The sequence below is a fragment of the Papaver somniferum genome, unplaced genomic scaffold (genome assembly GCF_003573695.1).
Source record: "Papaver somniferum cultivar HN1 unplaced genomic scaffold, ASM357369v1 unplaced-scaffold_5, whole genome shotgun sequence".
Lineage (NCBI taxonomy): Eukaryota > Viridiplantae > Streptophyta > Magnoliopsida > Ranunculales > Papaveraceae > Papaver > Papaver somniferum.
This window is the reverse complement of record NW_020647637.1, coordinates 1,647,374-1,666,378: the sequence shown is the minus strand read 5'-3', so window position 1 is coordinate 1,666,378 and position 19,005 is coordinate 1,647,374. Positions and strand designations below refer to the sequence as shown.

Here is a 19,005-nt window from a genome sequence, read left to right as displayed (position 1 = left end):
GCCGATTACCACCACCACCACCTCCGATTATCACCACCACCAACCACCGATTACCACCACCACCTCCGATTACCACCACCACCACTATATATATATATAGCTTAATTTAAAACATTAACAAAGATATTCTCACAAACCCATTACTTGTCATTCGTTTTTGGTTGAATGAATGAGAAGTAATCATTAAAATGAGTTGAAAATGGAAGTTGCAGAGAGGCTTAATGGAGGGTTTTTTTTTCAGAGAAAAGTTCGGTTATCACGGATTAAATTTTTCTTAACCGAACTCAGAGTTCGGTTGATTCGCAAAAAAATACGTTTAACCGAACTCCTTGTGTTAGAACAACACAAGTTCATAAGTTCGGTTCCTTCACAAAATAAGGATATCACCGAACTTTAGTTTACGAAAATAATGAGAAGTCCACAAGTTCGGTTCGTTCGCAAAAATGTTAAGTTTTCTTTGTAACCGAACTCTACCTTTGAAACTTCGTAACCGAACTCTAGCTAATTCGCCAAGAAATAAATTTCGTAGTAACCGAACGTTTGCCTATTTGCATATATGCATATATAAGCCCAGTTCGGTTGATTCGCAAAATATGTTGAAGTTTGCGAACCAACCGAACTTCTAACACTAGGTTACTTTTAACCTGCAGTTCGGTTGGGAACTTGGTTGCGTTGAAGTTTGCGAACTAACTGAACACACAAAATGTACCCAAATAAATTGTTAAGTTCAAAGTTCGGTTACCTACCATTTTATCCAAGGTAACCGAACATTACACTGTACGACCAAAACCTCCATTAACGAGTGAGTTCGGCAACCTGCGTGTTTGGAAAACGTAACCGAACTACACTTTCAGGTGTGTTCGGTTACATGTTCTTGACATATGGTAACCGAACTGGCCCAAATCTACATAAAAAATTTCATTTTTTTTGAAAGTTTGGAGCAATTCAACTAACATTATCTAAGTTTGAAGCATACCTGGGTACCAAAATACCCTTCCTCTGGTTGTGGTTGGTAAAATCTATTGTTTTTCATGTTTTCCTTCTTCATCTTCTCTAACTTTACTCTCTCAATAATTCTACTTCTTTAAAAAAAAACCATCTGATTTTTTAATCTCACTAATTATCTTTAACTTAATTATCTCACTAATCATTACACTAACTAATCATCATCCAAAATTAATCAGGAGGGTAATTTAGGTATTAATATAAATATTTAGATAAAGGGTGACCTAGATTTACTTCTAATGTCTTTACCCAAAATAAAACCATGGTCCCAAAAAAATCGTTCAAAACAAATAGGTCGTGTGGGTTTTCTCTGGTTTTACTGGCAGGCGGCAGCTCCAAATTTACTTCCCACACCAAAGCCCACAGCTTCAAATTTTACCAGATTTGCCAGAATAAGTTGTATCTTCATTCAGTCAACTAACATAAGACAGTTAGATTTGATCAGTGATTGATTTTATTTGTTCTGTCTCGTCCTTGTTACTTTCTTAACTAGTACTAGAATTTAAATCATTCATCCAAAGATACGCATGAGAAAATTCCCTCTTTTTGGTGCAACAAAAAAAGATGTGCAACAGACTTGCAGTCATTAGCTAGAGATATCTGCCTAGCTGACTCTCTCTCTCCTTTAAGCACTGAGTGCCCTTTTTAAAATCAATAAAAAATGAAAAAAATTGAATGGTGTGGGTTTTCAGCTTCTATCATTGTCAGTCAACTAATATAAGACAAGCTAGATTTGATCAGTGATTTCTCATTTGTTGTTTGTCTTATCCCTATTCTGTACTAGCATTTAAGTCGGCTATACCACCCCACATGATCATAGCCAAAGATGTTAGTTGCCAAGTGCCAACTGCCTGGATCTCATATATACATATTCATTCTTGGGATAACCATGAGAAAATGTGCAGCAGACTTGCAGTCATAAGAGATATCAACCACAGCTAGATGATTTTGTCCCTAGTGTTGACTGTCTTGGATGAAGCCCAGGGTACTTGTTTATCCCTTTTTCATGAGAGTGGTGAGGAGAGAGTATTTTGGTTGTTACAAGGGTCTACTAGACTTTGCATTCACACCTGAAGGTCCTGGACATGTGGGTTTGAATGAAATTCCTTAAACTCCAGAAAGACCAACATTCTTTTTGTCACCTGCTGGGATATAGAACTTACTCAGTAGAGATCTAGCTATAGAAAAGATGGGAAGAAGATCAGGAAAGTTAGTGATAAAGTATATAGAAAACTCAACCAATAGAAAAGTAACTTACTCAAAGAGAAAAAAAGGGATTCTTAAGAAAGCTAGAGAACTAAACATTCTCTGTAATGCTCAAGTTTGTCTCATCATGTTTTCTAAAAGTGGCAAAAATACTGAATATGTCAGTCCTTCAACTACGTAAGTTCATTCATCCATTGACATGATCAGTTTCTCCATTTTGAGCACCTTCAACATCTCTTCACATATCTTCTTTTTGATTTTGTTTTTTTTTGGATTTTTTTTTTTTTTGGTTTAGGATGAAGGACTTTCTTGATAGGTACCAAAGGGAGACTAATACTAGTCTATGGGAAGCTCAATATGAGGTTATGATCAGCACTCTCTAATCTCTTTGGTTTTCTATGTTTTCTACTGACTAGTACTAGTTTGTTTATGCGCGTAATAATCATTTGTAATCCGATCGAATCCATAGGCGTTGCAAGAAGAATTGAGAGCACAGCAGGAGATTGGCAGGAGACTTAAGAAAGAGATTAGGTAAATGGTAGATACATTAATTTTACATGTAATTTTGACCGTTGCTATATGTACTACTTGCTAGTTCATTATGAAATGATGTTTGTTGGGTATTGTGTGCAATAGGCAGAGGACTGGACAAGACGACTTGAGTGAATTTAGCATCGAGGAACTGGGTAGATTTGAGAAAAATTTGGAAGAGTCTTTGGAAATTGTTCGCGATAGGAAGGTAAATGTAATGCCATAAGATCATCTTCAGTGACACTTTTAGCTGCAATTTGAAAATGCTGATATTCATTTTTGTAGATGTTTTTCTTAAATGTTGTATGCCTCTAGCGGCAGTTCATTTGGTGGAGACTTTGTCTCTTAATACCTCAGTTCTATTTTTACCAATTAGAACATTTATAACATTGGATATACATTTGTTTTTGGCATTTCACTCTAAGCTAACTAGTTTGATCTCTCGTCTGATTAATAGGAGCATGTGTTGACGAGTCCGGCCAATACCCTCACCAGAAAAGTAAGTATACATAGTACAGAAATTTCCTTCTATTCTCTTGTAGATTTCTTTCATGTATTTTTTTCTTCAATTCAATTCAAGGACTTGCATCATTTTGCTCCGTTTCGCAGGTTAGATTCCTAGAGGAAACACGCACACATCTCCTACGCTTATATGTAAGTTTCAAACGCAATAATAATAATAATAATAATAATATATATGTTTACCAAGAGTTCCAAATTGGTGAATTATTGGTGAATTATATCCTTGTGCAGGCTTATATAACATTGATTTTGTGGTTGAGTAAAAGTTCTAAATTGGTGAATTATATCCTTGTGCGATTGGTCTTAGGCTAAAAAAGTGGAGTCCTGCTATCCAGTTCCTGCTGATAATGAAGGATACCATTATCTTGATTTTGTAAGTATGACTAACTTCACGAACTTTAGCATGATCTCTTAGTAAAACTTCACGAATGCCATCACTTTAAATATCTAATTGATAATTTTCTGTCCTTGTTTGATTGGTCTTAGGCTCAAAAACAGGAGCAAGAATTTTTCTATGCAGTTCCTTCCAATAATGAAGGAGGTCAACAGGCAGACTATGGATCCGCTTCATCATCAATTAGAAGACTGCTCACTGATGGTGTTTGTTGTGATTGTCAGAGTTCGGAAATTACATTCCAACATCTACCACAACCAAGCTACACCAATCTTCATAAGGAAGCAGGAGGAGCATACTCGTACAATCAAACCTTTGCTTGAGTCCTCTATCAACAATCAAGTACCTGTTGCAGCAATAAAGAACCCTTTTGTAGGCTTTCCTGGTTCAATTCTGGGGTCTAGTACGTAGTGTACATTTCACCTAAGAACCATTTTGTAGGCTTTTACCGTACAAATTTTGGTGAGTGAAAATTCTGTAGCAAGGAAGAAATTTTTTGTAGGCTTTTCCGGTTGGATTTTGGTTTCTGGTAGTTAAAAACTAATTTTTCTTTATCTGAAATTTGATCAGTGCGACTGTGATATGACTAGAAATCTCAAGTATTGTTTAAGTTTATCAGCCTACTTTCTTTTTGCATTCCCATTCCAATTGTATTGTTTTCTATTCTGCTTCAACATTTTGTTAAATTTAATGTTCACTTACAGGATACATATCTCCATAACAGAGAATGGCAAAAATTACAACCAGGATACATATCTCCCTATATAATAACCCGTGTTGCTAGCATAAAACTTACAACCAGGATACATAACTCCATAACACCGAACGGCAAAAATTGCAGCATGTTTGAATGGTAAAAACTGTCCTATTAATTGTTCATCAAATATGCCTATTTCCTTGATATACGTGAATGGCTTTTGTCTGGGGTGTAATACCATGCATGGGTTGGAGTGGAGGCCTCTCTTGTTCTTTAACTCAAATATAAAAAAATATATTTAAAAATAACATAGGGAGGTGTGGGTTTTCAGCTTCTTCTGGGGCTTTATTTTACTATCGTTGTCAGTCAACTAACATAAGACAGCTAGATTTGATCAGTGATTGTTTCATTTGTTTTTTCTGTCTCATCCTTATCCTTTGCTGTCCTAACAAGTACTACTAGCATTTAAGTCAGGTAAGCCATCCCACCTGAAATCACAGCAAAAGATGTTAGTCGCATTCCAACTGCCTGGACCTCATATTTATTTATTCATTCATCTTGGGATAAGCATGAGAAAATTCGCTCTTTTTGGTGCAACGAAAAAAGATGTCCTGCAGACTTGCAGTCATTAGAGATATCAATCACAGCTAGATCATTTTGTCTCTATTCTAGTCTATCTTGAATGAAGCTGGGGTACTTGTCAAACATACATGGGTTCTTTCTCCTTTTTTTATATACGAGAGTGGTCAGGAGAGATTAGTTTGGTTGTTGCAGCATTCACACTTGAACCACTTGCAAACTGAGTATTAAACGGTGTGGTAAACTCACTCAGTAGAGTTCTAGCTATAGAAAAGATGGGTAGAGGAAAGATAGAGATTAAGTTTATAGAAAACCCATTTAACAGACAAATAACTTACTCCAAGAGAAAGTCAGGGATTCTTAAGAAAGCTAGAGAACTAACCATTCTCTGTAATGCTCAAGTTTGTCTCATCATGTTTTCTAAAAGTGGCAAAATTGCTGAATATATCAGCCCTTCTACTACGTAAGTTCATTCATTCACTTGGTACTCATTTTTTTTTTTTGCATCAGGAACACCTGCAACATCTCTTTAAAAAAAATTATTGTTTTTTTTTGGTTTAGGTTGAAGGACTTTTTAGATAGGTATCAAAGGAAGACTAATACAGATCTATGGGAAGCTCAATATGAGGTTAGCAGTACTCTCTAATCTCTTTGATTTTGTATGTTTTTCTACTGATTAGTACTAGTTTGTTCATGTGTAAGTATTCGTTTGTAATCGACTGCATAGGCGTTGCAAAAAGAACTGAGAGCACAGCAGGAGATTGGCAGTAGACTAAAGAAAGAGATTAGGTAAATGATGGATGGATTCTACAAGTTATTTTAACCCTTGCTATATGCAGTACTTGCTAGTTAATTATGATTGATATTTATTACTTGGGTATGGTTTGTAATAGGCAAAGGACTGGAGGAGACGGCTTGAGTGAACTTAGCTTTGAGGAACTGCGTGTTCTTGAGGAAGATTTGCATCATTCTCTGGGTATTGTTCGAAATCGTAAGGTAACATAATAGAAAGATCTTCATTGATACTTTTAGTTCCAGTTCCAACGTTTGTGTCTGCTTTCTATGTTTTAGTAAACCATTCAAAACTAACTAGTTTGATCTATGGTTATTTGGTACCAGAACCATGTTTTGACCAGTCAGACCCGTACCACCATGAAAAGTGTAAGTTCAGAAATTAACTTTCATTCTGTGTAAGTTCTCTCTTGTGTTAACGTTTCCCTCAGTTGTTGGGCTTACATCATTGTTTGCTACTTTATAGATTAGAATCGAGGAAACACGGAGGAGTATTCTCCAACGCTCATTATGTGTAAGTTTCGATCTTAAAAATAATATATGATCTCTGTTAAGGTTTCTTTTTTGAGCTTTAACGAACTTTCGGCCTTGCTTGGTATTTAGGCTGAAAGAGAGAAGCAAGAGTCTCATCTCATTGCAGTTCCTGCTGGTAATGATGGAGATGACCAGCCGCACTTTACTACGCTGCAAATGTTCACAAATTGGTTTTCAACTGCAACCAAGCCATCCCAATCTTCCTGATCCAGCAGGAGGACTATACTTCTTGACAGTTTGCTCTAGTGCTCTATCAATGTTCGAGCAATTACATTTTGATAATTACACTTAGCTTTGGTAATTACATTTTGATGTTTCACCCCAATGACTCCAAATTGGTACTTCAACATCGTATCTATCTTTGGCTTTTCTAATCGCTAAAAATTTAGGTTGTAAGTTTTTTGTGGCCGTGTTTAGCACTCTTTTGTTTTGCTGCTAGTGTAATGCTGTAGGGAGTTCTTGGTACAGGAAAGTGATGGTTTCAACTACTAGTGTTCTGCTGGTGAAATTATTAGCAAGGAAGAAGTTTTTTTGTAGTATTTTCAATTTGATTTTGGTGTTTGTTGTTAGAAACGAACGTTAGCGCGATACTTCAATGCCATTAATTAATTAATAATATGTTTTTTTGTGAATTTTTTCTATTGTGGTTAACAGCTGAATCAAGCTTTCTTTTATGAACTTCTGGCCCCACAAGAGATATTTTCGACCAATCATATGTTTTGGCAATTATTTTGAATCGTGTGAGAGATTTTTACCTTCCCCAAAGTCATACGAAAGTCTAATAATTTCTTCCCTCCCCGGCTTTCCCTTTTTTCGCCTTCGCCCTCTCTAATGAAACCCTACACAGCCAAGAAATCCTTCTTCTTCTTAACTTACAGAAACAAGACATAAATCTTAGAGGGTTTTCTATAAGAATCGGGGTGATACCGGGTCATCGGTTACATGTGTTTGTTTTGTATTTTTTCTTGATTATGTATACAGTATATTTTTTACATTGTTTGATTAATGCTACTTCTCATAATGGATAAGGGAGATTATTATTACGTAGCCATTCGTGATTCTATGGAATCATTATTGAAGGTTGAAGATCATTGAATCCGAATCAGAACCTATTCTTGAATTCCTAGGGTTTTACGCTAGGTGAGCTTTTTATACTCCTTCCAAACTTTCGTTTTTTTTTTTTTTTTTTTTTTTTTTGATCGAATGAGATTGTCTTTGGAATTCATGTTTTTATGGGTTTGTGTGGATTGTGCTTAATTTTGAGTTTGTTCGTCAATTGTTTTTATATCTAGGGGATGTTGCCGTGTTCGGATGGGCTTCTTCTTATGGCATGTGAATTGTTGTTGACATTCGTTTAGATATTTAATTACAAAGTTAATAGAACGTCAATTCTATTAGGAAGAATTGGATTTGGATTTTTAGGTCTTCAGTTATAAGCATACAGTATCGACATTGAAAGGAGGAACTAGATTGTAGTAGGAAACTTGGTATACTTTTTAATGTACTTTTTTGTTGGCTTTGGTGATCATATATCACACATCAAATTGAAATGCTCATATATATCCTGCATCACGAATATGAGAAGATGGGAACAGATGCCAGACACAGTATTAAACTTGACGCCCCATAGCCTAATTCCATTTTGACCATGTGTTTTGTAGTTTCACGCTGTAGTTGTGTTTTTGTATAATTTTGGTGTTCAACGACTTCTGAAATATATACCAACACGAGAGAAGAAAAGCTCTTGTGCATTTTCTCCACTACCAAAGTTCACAGAGGTTAGTATATGAAAGAACTTATTTTCTGCACTCTCATCTGACGTTTCCCCATATCTTGGATGGATTGATGTGGATGGACAAGAACATGAGATAGCCAAGGATATGGATTTGATTACCGATATAAACTAAATAGACGGTACTAATGAATTCAAATTTAGTGGTGATATTAAACGTATTGGAGTAGATTTAAGATGGAAATTGTTGCATCAAGAATTGTATGTTGCACACATACCTCTGGGAACCAAGATTGAGGAGGGTTTTTAGGGATAAACAAATCCGAGCCTGTGCGAAGCACGGGTGCACACCTAGTAACCATAAGAGTTGCCAATGCCGTAAAAATGATCGTCAAGTATATTTGTTGGCCGATCACACTCAGCACTGCGAGAACCCAAATAGGGGTTGGTTCCAAGAGTTCCCAAATGGAACCCAATCTACTACTGACCTTTTTCAGATTGAGGTTCTCTGGGGAGGAACCAAGCAAAAGGCAACTGCCCCACTTGGTAAATACTCGTTTATGCATATTTGTATCCAGACTCCTTTGGATTGGGCTTTTTATTTTGCCCTCTTTTGCTTTCAATTCCACCGAGCCTCAACTGGATTTTATACCACGCTCATGGATCTATAAAACTTGAACTGTCCCTTTTTCCTTGAATACACTTTTTTTTGGTTTAGAGTTAATTAGCGTTTGGGTCGTAGGTTTTGGTATGTCTTAGTGTTTGGGTCCTAAATTTGTCCAATTTAATGTATGAGTCATTGACCCGTTAGTCAACCACTTTTCATGGTCAAACCGTTAAGATGGTTAACGTCCATTAGCCTTATTATTCACCTATTTGCAACTCCGTTTAACCGGCTAAAAGTGAATTTCTTTTCCAATTGTTTGACCGACTGTTGGTTAATCCAAGTTTCATTTTCTTCGATTGTCAAGTGAAGAGGAGAACAGAGAATTGAGAAATACGATAAAGAGTTCAAAGAAAATGAGATTCAAGATTTTTTTTTTTTCTTGGAACAAAATATATTAGAGAAAACTAGCCATTCAGGGGATGAGCCTGATTGGCTTTGTACCTGCGGAAGGTACTACAATCCGGAAATAAAGAGCCGCTATCATCTCCAGAGGATCTAGCATAAGTACAAGCAATTGCTTTCAGTTTTTGCTGCCAATCATGCCTTAGGGAATTACAATCAAAAATTCTAAAATAACAAAATAAGTCTACATTGTCCTCGAGCATAGTTATATTTGATGGTTGTGCAGGATGCTTCCACTTTGACCTCAGTTTCTTCACTATCTTCCGGTTTTCCATCTCAATGTTGTAAATCCTGCTTTTGAGCTGTTGATGCCACTTCACTGCTGCCAAAGCCCCCAAAGTCACGCTTTCTTCTATTGTTTCGACGTCACAGTAGAAGGCCTGTTGTCCTTTGAATGTTCCTTCTTCATCCGTAATGACTATAACCACGATTGCCTTGATTAGATGTACCTGCCATTGGCTATAAGATAACATAACATGACTTTGTTTCGGGAGGTGAACTTGGGAGTTTGTGAGTTAGGTTGGATTTAGGGTTCTATTGAGGGTGTATGAAGGTGCATGAGTACGATAAGTTTGGATATGATCATGGATGAGACTAATAGTTACTGCAGGAGAGGGAGTAATATTCTGGAAGCACTTATTGCACCTAGCCTTCCATATGCACCAAGCTGCAAGAGCAAAAATTTGATTCCACTTTACATTTCCAACTGGGCTACCTCTGTTATTGTTTATCCAAGTTTCTATCCACTGTCTGATGCTTCCTATGTTGCTGTCTATTCTACAATGTGTTCCCATCCAAACTGCTCTACTGAAAGGACATTTTAGTAAAGAATGTAACTCAGTTTCTGGTTCAGAAGTACAAAGACTGCATATTGGAGCAATTGCTTGGACCATTCTATTCCTAGTAGAGTTGACAGGAAGGATACCATTGTAGACCTTCCACACAAAGACTTTGATGCGCGGTAGCACATCGAGAGACCAAATATGAACATGGTCTTTGAGGAGATATTGGTAAACTGGCTTAACCGTTAAATCTTCTTTATTGGTTAAAGGCCAGATTAAGGTGTCGGAGGTGCCATTGGAGTTGGTTAGGTCTATACCCATAATATTTTTGCACAACCTCATGGGGGAAAACTTGATGCAGAAAATCTATATTCCACTCTTTGGAGGAGGAGTGCATTAAGTCCTTCACGTAGATTAGGGTATTCTCTATGGTGGGCTTGATATCGTTTCTCAAAATGTTATGAGGGCTGTCTAGAGGTATCCAGTTATGTTTCCATATGGATATCCTTTCCATCTCCTACCTGCCAGATGGCCACTTCCTTGATTATTTTATCCCATTACAGAGTCCTTTCCAGAACCAGTAGCAGTTACCTTTTGGTTGAGTGATGTTTAGTGGGGAAATGTTTCTCAAGTATTTAGTTTCTAGGATTTTTGACCACAAAGCCTTCGGGTTTTTTATCATTCTCCATGCTATCCAAGCTAGCATAACATGATTGAATTTTCCATATTTCTTAAAACCAAGCCCACCACTTGTAGTGGGCATAAAAATTCCACCCCATCCCATAAGACACCAACCACGGTTACTATCCTTAGCATGACCCCACCAAAAGGATCTGTTGTGGGCATCCATTTTGTTGGTTATAGTTTTAGGAATCACGAAGCAAGATATTTGCTATGTTGCCAAAGTGTCTGCAACGTGTTTTATCATGTCCCCCTTTCCCGCTGGAGAGAGAAGCCTCCAACCTTTTAGCCTACCCGTAGTTTTTCAACTAGAAGTTCGAAACACTTGATTTTGGACTTGTGGGTGAATAGAGGGACCCCTAGATATTTGTCATCTAGTATAATCCTACGCACTTTGAGGATTTGCAAAATCTCCCTTATGTCACAATTTGGTATTGATTTGCCAAAAAAGATCCCTGATTTATCATAGTTAATTTGTTGACCTGACCTAATGCTAAAGAGGTCAAGAACTTTCACCAGGTTTTCATATTCCTTCTTCCCCGCTTTCGTGAATATTAGGAAATCATCAGTAAAAAGGAGATGAGAAATGGATGGGGAGACTTTGGCAAACTTCATCCTCCAAGAGGAATCTCGATAGGGCTTCCATACAGATGATGGATAAGTACAGAGAGAGAGGGTCTCCTTTCCTTAATCCCCTAGTAGGCTTAAAGAAACCCGTCGGAGACCCATTGATAAGAACCGCGCTGGAGGTGGTTCCTATGCATTGAAAGATTAACTCAATCCAATTTTTACAGAAACCCATTTTATCCATTACTTTAACCAGAAAAGGCCATTCTACCCGATCAAAAGCTTTAGACATATCTATTTTTAAACCCATGTACCCTTTCTTTTTCTTGTGTTTTCTTTCAGTTGTCATTGTATGTATAATCTCATGAGCAATGACAATGTTGTCGGAGATATGCCTGCCAGGGACGAAAGCAGATTGATAAGGGGAAATCAGTTTGTCCAGGAAAGGTTTGATCCTATTAGCTAGCAGTTTCGAGATGATTTTGTAGATGGTATTACACAAAGAAATAAGTCTAAAATCCTTTGGTGTTTCCGGGGAATCAATTTTCGGAATGAGAGTAATAAAAGTAGAATTGATTTCTTTTAGAATATGTCTAATTTCAAAAAAGTCTTGTATCATGTTAGTTAACTCATCCTTGATGAGAAACCAGTTTTTTTGAAAAACGATAGCAGGAAAGCTGTCCGGGCCCGGGGATTTGTTTGGATGCATGTCGAAGAGGATGAGTTTTATTTCAAGTTTTGAAGGTTTTTACATAAGTTTGGAGTTATCCAGATCAGTTAACCATTGGGGAATCAGATCGATGATTTGATATGATATATCAGGGTGCGAGGAAGAAGCCATATAGGCAAAATGGGTGTAGAAGGTGTCAACTATTTCTTGTCTTTCATTACACCAAGTTCCATCATCCCTTTAACTGTCTCAATTCTCAATTTCCTAGCCTATAATTAGCCGTTGAGTGAAAATATCCGGTATTTCTATCTCCCAAATGCAAGTTGTTATCCGAAGCTTTTGTTTTCCAAAACGCTTCTTCATAATTATACCATTTTTCCAAGTTACTTTTAATTTCCAGAATGTTAGGGATATTATCTTGAAGTTTGAGATTGTTTTTAGGATGATTAAGAGTTTGAGTGAGTTTCTTGATGTTTTGTTGGATGTTCCCGAAATGCTCCCTGTTCCAAATTTTTATATTAGTTTTGACGTTTTTTAGACGGGACACAAAACTAAAAGCTAGTTGACCCCCTTGGGTCAAAGTCCCAGGAGTCCTCAATCACTTGGAAGCACGACGGATCCTCCATATAAATCCCAAAGAACTTAAATGGTTTGGCTCCGTCTTTCCAACAAAGAGAGGTTCTTATGAGAATTGGGGCATGATCGGACCCCACAGGGGTCAGGTGATACACCATGGCCCTAGGATACAAGCTAAGCCATCCAGAGTTAGACAAAGCTCTGTCCAGCCTAGCCTCAACAAAATCTTTCCATGTACGGTGGTTGGACCATGTATAATTATATCCCGCAAAACCTAGGTCTACTAGGTCAGCAGAATCAATCATATTGGAGAAAAAGGTGATTTCATTTTGGTCAGGGAGGGCACCTCCTCTTTTCTCAGAACTCAAAAGGGTGAAGTTGAGGTCTTCAGCTATTAACCAGGGTATTTCCACATTTTTGGTTAGGTTCTTATAATATTCCCAGCTAACATGTTTCTTGATTTTATAAGGACAACCATAAAATTCCGAGAACATCCAGGAATTTTTACTTTTTTTGCACGTAACTAGAGTATCTATCTGGCTATCGGAAGTGTGAAGAACTTGTATATCTATTTTACTAGACCAAGCTAATACAATCCCTCCTGTAGTACCTATTAGCCCCTTTGGATTTATGATAACCATGTTGGAGAATTTGAGGTTTTTGATGAGAGGATTGATAGTGGTTTCATGATTCTTTGTTTCTTGGAGAAATAAGATATCTGGGGTATGTTCCGAGGTAAGTTTCTGCAGGTGATATTGGGTTGATGATTTTCCTAAGCCCTAGCAGTTCCAGGCTAAGACACTTAGGGCCATAAAGAAAAGTTTTGTATTGACCCTCCACAACGAGAAGGTGAGGGAGAAATTCCGGGTAACTGGACTGGTGAGTAGAACTAGTTTGCAAAGATCATTTAGATGGCTATGTGCTATTCCAAGCATAACAAAAGTGACATATCTTGTAACTATGTGTATTGAGGATGTGCAGTTTATGTTTTGAGCACACCTAATCAATTCCTTGAAAGCAACTATAATCGAACGAGTATAAAGAAAATTTGTAAGATTTAGGCTTACCTGGTTATCCTTGAACGAGCTTGCTTCTCCATTACTAGTTGTGTAGGGCCTAACGGTATTCCCCCATCTTTTTCCTTTCTTCTTACTGCTGTCCTTGAGGACATTCATCTTCATTTTCTCTATGTTGACACCACTGGTTACAATTGAGGGTCTTGATATGTAGATTGATTTTGAATTTTTCATTTCTTGATTGTGGTTTTGGAATTTAAAGGGTTCAAGGAACTTTCTAGATGGAAGGCTTTTGTAGTCAGGTGAGTGATGTGGTAGGTTGATCTTATTTGAGTTGTAGAGAACATCCAAGACGCAGGGGTTGTTGACATCTCCTTCTTCCAATTTCTCTGAATCACTACTAAACTTGAGAATCTTCCATGCTGGTTCTTCTTCCTGGGCTGATTCAGCCAGCCTTTTTCTTAAAACATGTTTTCCAATCCATTGTTCATCATATCTGACATACACTCTAAAACTTGGAATTGGAGATGGGCCTTGTGAGTGTATTGTAAACCTGTAACATTTGCTAATCACAAAACTGAACATATCTCTATTAATTTAATGGCCAACAACCGCATCATTTTGATCAAAACAAAAAAAAAAACTACAACCGCATCAAGATTGAACGCCAAATCTTCTCTTCTAGTGTTCATCACATCCAACTTGACTCTCTTGTTCTCCAAGTATCCAATAAAAAGTTGGTGAGGTTTTTGCGGATTTTTGAAAGCCGACTGACAAATGCATGTGCTGGTGGATCAGTCAACTGACCTAAGACAGCTACATTGTCTCATGACTCATCCATATTATCTACTTTGCCTGAAATCATGGCCAAAGATCTTGGTTACCAACGGCGTGGAGCTCATATATTCATTCGCGTTGGGATAAGCACCAGAAGATTGCTCTCTTTAGTGCAACAAAAAACATGTGTTGCAGCCTTGCAGGCTTGCATATTTGCAAACTTGCAGATTGGTTATAAAAATCCAAAAACATCTTGAATGAAATTGGGGGTATTTATTGCCATACAGACATGGGTGTTTCCCCATTTATATGAGAGTGGTGAGGAGAGACTAGTTTGGTTGTTGCAAGGGTTTAGACTTTGCATATTTGCCTGAAGTTCCTGAGACTGAACTACTTGCAAACTCACTCAGCAGAGATCTAGATACCAAAAACAAACATGGTAAGATAGAGATAAAGTTTTTTTTTTTTTTTTTTTGATCGGTAAAATTAACGCTAGAGATAAAGTATATAGAGAACAAAACTAATAGGCGAGTAACTTACGCCAAGAGAAAGTCAGGGATTCTTAAGAAAGCAAAAGAACTCTCCTTTCTTTGTGATGTTCAAGTTTGTCTCATCATCTTTTCTGATACTGGAAACTTGATGAATATATCAGTCCTTCAACCAGGTAAGTTCATTCATTCAGATACTGCTCAGTTTTTGCATTAGAAAAACCTGCAACATCTCTTTACATTTTGTTTTTTTTATTTTTTTTTATCTTTTTTTGGTTTAGGATGAAGGACATTTTTGATAGGTACGAAAACAAGACTAATGTAGATCTATCGGCTTCTGAATATGGGGTTGCTAATGTGGATCTCTTAAAGGTACTAGTCCTTTTTGATTTTTGATGTTTGATGTTTATTCTTCTTTTCTACTCCCTCCGTTCCTAAATAATAGGGAATGGAGGGAGTATGTTTTTACTGATTAATAATGCTAGTTTGTTATATGCATAGAGTTTGCAAAATGAATTGAGAAAACAGGAGCTCATTAACAGTATACTAAGGAAAGAGATCAGGTAATTATGGAGTAATTGCAACACTAGCTATATGTAATGCTTGCAATTTCATGACGAATGGTATTTATTGGTTGCGTATGGTTGGAACAGGCAGAGTTCTGGACAAGAGGAATTGAGAGAATTTTGGCAAGCTTTTTTTTTTTTTTTTTAAGAAAACTTAGGCAGAGCCTAAGGATATGGATTGCTAATAATGCAAGTGTGGTCATTGTTTTGGCAAACATTAGACCCACTGCTAAGGTTCTTACAAGCTATAGCCAAATTCAAAGCTTGGAGATTTTGAGTTCTATGTAACAGTTTAAGACCCAATAAAACAAAAGTTACAGGTTTGATATGTAATAGGGATTCTTCATTCGATGTCTGTTTTTCCTTGTGGTAGTTTCTACTGAATCTTCCTTTGATTGCTTGGATGTAGAGAGTGTTGAAGTGCTCCAACATTTCACTTGTTTCAGCATGTATTTCTATGTTCGTGTGCTGCTTTTCCTCTGCCCATTGAAAGGCTAAGTCTGCTCCTCCTGTGGCTCCTTCTGCTCCCCACTGTCCTGTGTGTCCTCTGCTATCAACATAGTTGCCTGCAAAATCAGTAATAGTTAGGGCAGAGAAAAACTGGTAAGTGTTGGGATCCTGAATAGTACATATTTTGATTAAGAAACCAAAACTATGCTTGTGTTGTTGGTTCCCAACATGAGTTCCAGGAGTAGCTATATGGGATTCAGTCTCAATGATATGCCCCTGAGTATTCAAGGCATGGAAATGTAACTTGTGGATTCTGTTATAATCACAGAGATGCTGTTGAATGCTGAGAGTAGTAGTATTAGCATTTGGAGAGATGTTTTGGAAAACTAGATCACATCTAGCCTTCCAAATGAACCAACAAGTGCTTGCAAAAATGCAGACATTATGACTGATGTTTGCATTGTGAAGCCAGTCATTAAACCAGTCCATGAAAACAGTATGGTGATCAAATGAGCCATGATTTCCACCTAACATTTGCTGCCAGACTTCAGTGGATGCAGGGCAGTTGAGGAACATGTGTGTCATAGTTTCCTCCACACAGTTGCATAATTTGCATATGGGATCAATACAGTGGAGAATTCTTGCAGTTTTGGCATTTGTTGGCAGAATTTCATGAGCACATTTCCAGAGAAAATTTTTGATAGTTGGTGCCACTTCCAAATTCCATATAGCTCTCCAGTCTCTTGTTGTTTGATAATTTCTATAGAGATTCTCTATTTTGGCTTTGTATAGATCTTTAACAGAGAATTTTCCCGTGCTGTTGAGATTCCAGTGAATATTGTCTTCTTCTCTGGGGTGAATATCAAGATTAATGATGAATTGAGCAGTGTCAGAGCCAAAGATTTGTTGTATGAGCTGAATATTCCATTCCCTTTGATCTGTCATTAGGTGAGCTAGCAGTTGGATATCATTGGGGCAGTTTGCAGGTTTGATGAGTTTGTCAGTTGAAGTAGGTATCCAGAAGTCCTCCCAAATTTTTATTGTGTTTCCATTTCCTATTCTCCATTCACAGTGTTTCTGAATGTTCTGAATATCTTCTAAAACCCCTTTCCATATCCAGGAGTCTCCATCTTTAGCTTTGGTGTTCATGCTGAGAACATTTCTTCCCAATAGATATTTGGCATCCATCAGTTGGTACCAGAGAGAATCTTTTTCCTGCTCCAATCTCCATCCTATTATTGTTATCATGGCACTGTTGAAAAGCTCCATATTCATAAAACCTAATCCACCAAGCTCCTTAGGTTTGCAAATGGCTGTCCAGATTTTTGGGTAGTAGCCTGTGGGGTTTTCCAGGTTCTTTCCCCAGAAGAAGTCTCTTTGTAGTTTTTTCATATCTTGACAGATTTGCTTTGGGATTCTGAAACAATTCATTTGATAGATGCTCGTTATAGAGGTGACAGATTTTATTATAACTTCTCTTCCAGCTGGGTTCAGTGGGGAATTATTCCAGCTAGATAGGTTTCTCTTCATCTTATCCACTCCTGGTTTGAAAGATTGGATCTTGCTTCTATGGGTAAATAAAGGAGATCCTAGATACTTGTCATTTGTAGGTAGAGTTTGAACTCCAAGCAGCTTGTAGATAATATGCATAAGAGCTGGATTAGTGTCTTTGCTGAAGAAGACTCATGATTTGCTGAAGTTGATGAGTTGGCCAGAAGTATATATCTCCAAAAATGTTGAGGATATCCTTGAGATTCTTTGCTTCAATAGTGGTTGCCTTACAGAAAACCATACAATCATCAGCAAAGAGGAGATGATTTATGCATGGGGCATTTCTACAAATTTTTACTCCAGAGATGAGACCCAACTCTTTAGCATGAGATAAGGTTCTGGATAGAGCCTCCATGCAGAAAATAAACAGGTAAGGAGACAGGGGGTCTCCTTGCCTGAGTCCTATAGTAGGGTTAAAGAATTTGTCAGGGGAGCCATTTAGAAGTACAGCAGTAGAAGTAGTGGATATGCATTGCATAATCTTGTTGCTCCATTCAGAGTTGAAGCCAATTTTGACCATAATTGTATGAAGAAAGTTCCAGTCCACTCTATCAAAGGCTCTAACCATATCAATCTTGAACCCCATACTTCCTTTGTTGTCTTTAAGACCTCTTCTGGTTCTCATGTGGTGAATAATTTCATGGGCAATGGCTATGTTATCAGCTATTTGTCTTCCTGGTATGAAGGCAGATTGGTGATACTGTTTTTATTTTTGATTGTCGTTGTATTTTTAGTAAATAGGATTCGAACTCTAATACTTGTTAAGATTAATTTTAAAGGAATAAAATAGAGAGTTACTGGGTCTAGGATTCGGCCAAACTCATATCAATAGGTTCAATTATTCATTCTCAAACAATTATCGCTCGACAAATAAAACAACATCGACTCTTATTCTTGCCAAGGTAGATTCTCCAAACATTAATTATAAATCGTAAGCATGGGACATCAAACATCTAAGCAAGCATGACCCATCTAATAAAATAATAACTAATTTTGTCAAATCATAATTCTATTTTAATTAAGTGCAAAAGTCAAATAGAAAATAAAACAAATTCACCCATGTATAAAGTCCGGCTTCCTCCGTCGACCCAGTGTTGGGGTCTAGCTTCTCGTGATAAAAACACACTCAAAAAAATATGATTTATAGCTCAAATGGTGTTTTTATTAATAAAACAATGAATCTGCAACGCTATATAGGTGTTACAGAAATCACTGTTACAATATTTGTTGCAAACTGAAGCTACTTGTTACAATGGATTGTTACAAAATTTAAGACGCTAGGATGTAGGAAAAATAAGACACTAGAAATAACGACTGCAGTTTGCAGTCTTATTTTCTTTGTGGCTTATTCTTCCTGCAGGTGATGATTCACTCTGCAACCTCCTATTTTACACTCAGTCTCTGCCCCAAACTCTCAATGTCCATTCTCTATGATCCTAGCTCCCTTTATATACTCGACAGGTCTCAAATATTTCGTGTTAACTGCTGATAATCCTCACAGTAAAGAGAGAATATTTCCCGAGATATTTTTTTCTTTTCTTACCATGTTACGGGATTTGCTTCCCATTTTATCCCTTTCACACGTCTTATGGTCGTGTACACGTCCCATAGTGTTCTAAACATGCTCAAAACAAAAGCCAATCCTCCCCGAGCATACTTCAAACTCTGTTTTGCTGAGAACTTCCCTGTTTTGTTTCAATCCACGTAACATTCCTCATCACTCGAATCCAAGTCACTTACCAACCCTGATCCACCGAAACAGGCTGGTACTACTCCAAATCCACGCTTGAATCTCACCCAAATTCTTCACAGGTTCGAAT

The 19,005-nt window shown here is 37.3% G+C and overlaps 2 protein-coding genes across 2 annotated transcripts; both read left to right on the top strand.

Annotated features, from left to right (window-relative positions):
• The first annotated feature begins 2,194 nt into the window (after nucleotides 1-2,194).
• LOC113342941 (MADS-box transcription factor 16-like) lies at nucleotides 2,195-3,981 on the top strand. Its single transcript, XM_026587305.1, has 6 exons — nucleotides 2,195-2,388; nucleotides 2,507-2,573; nucleotides 2,681-2,742; nucleotides 2,848-2,950; nucleotides 3,572-3,637; nucleotides 3,751-3,981. The coding sequence occupies exons 1-6, from the start codon at nucleotides 2,195-2,197 to the stop codon at nucleotides 3,979-3,981; spliced, it is 723 nt and encodes a 240-aa protein (XP_026443090.1).
• A 1,228-nt stretch (nucleotides 3,982-5,209) lies between these two features.
• LOC113342940 (MADS-box transcription factor 16-like) lies at nucleotides 5,210-6,467 on the top strand. The gene is made up of 7 exons (XM_026587304.1): nucleotides 5,210-5,397; nucleotides 5,496-5,562; nucleotides 5,662-5,723; nucleotides 5,828-5,930; nucleotides 6,054-6,095; nucleotides 6,193-6,240; nucleotides 6,330-6,467. The coding sequence occupies exons 1-7, from the start codon at nucleotides 5,210-5,212 to the stop codon at nucleotides 6,465-6,467; spliced, it is 648 nt and encodes a 215-aa protein (XP_026443089.1).
• Nucleotides 6,468-19,005: the final 12,538 nt, after the last annotated feature.

Bases quoted from the DNA above. Each gene is read 5' to 3' on its own strand.
- LOC113342941 (XM_026587305.1), top strand. From the start codon at position 2,195: ATGGGAAGAAGATCAGGAAAGTTAGTGATAAAGTATATAGAAAACTCA. The intron at 2,574-2,680 runs GTTATGATCAGC...TCGAATCCATAG, and splicing joins TATGGGAAGCTCAATATGAG to GCGTTGCAAGAAGAATTGAG. The intron at 2,951-3,571 runs GTAAATGTAATG...GATTGGTCTTAG, and splicing joins AAATTGTTCGCGATAGGAAG to GCTAAAAAAGTGGAGTCCTG.
- LOC113342940 (XM_026587304.1), top strand. From the start codon at position 5,210: ATGGGTAGAGGAAAGATAGAGATTAAGTTTATAGAAAACCCATTTAAC. The intron at 5,563-5,661 runs GTTAGCAGTACT...TCGACTGCATAG, and splicing joins TATGGGAAGCTCAATATGAG to GCGTTGCAAAAAGAACTGAG. The intron at 6,241-6,329 runs GTAAGTTTCGAT...CTTGGTATTTAG, and splicing joins TTCTCCAACGCTCATTATGT to GCTGAAAGAGAGAAGCAAGA.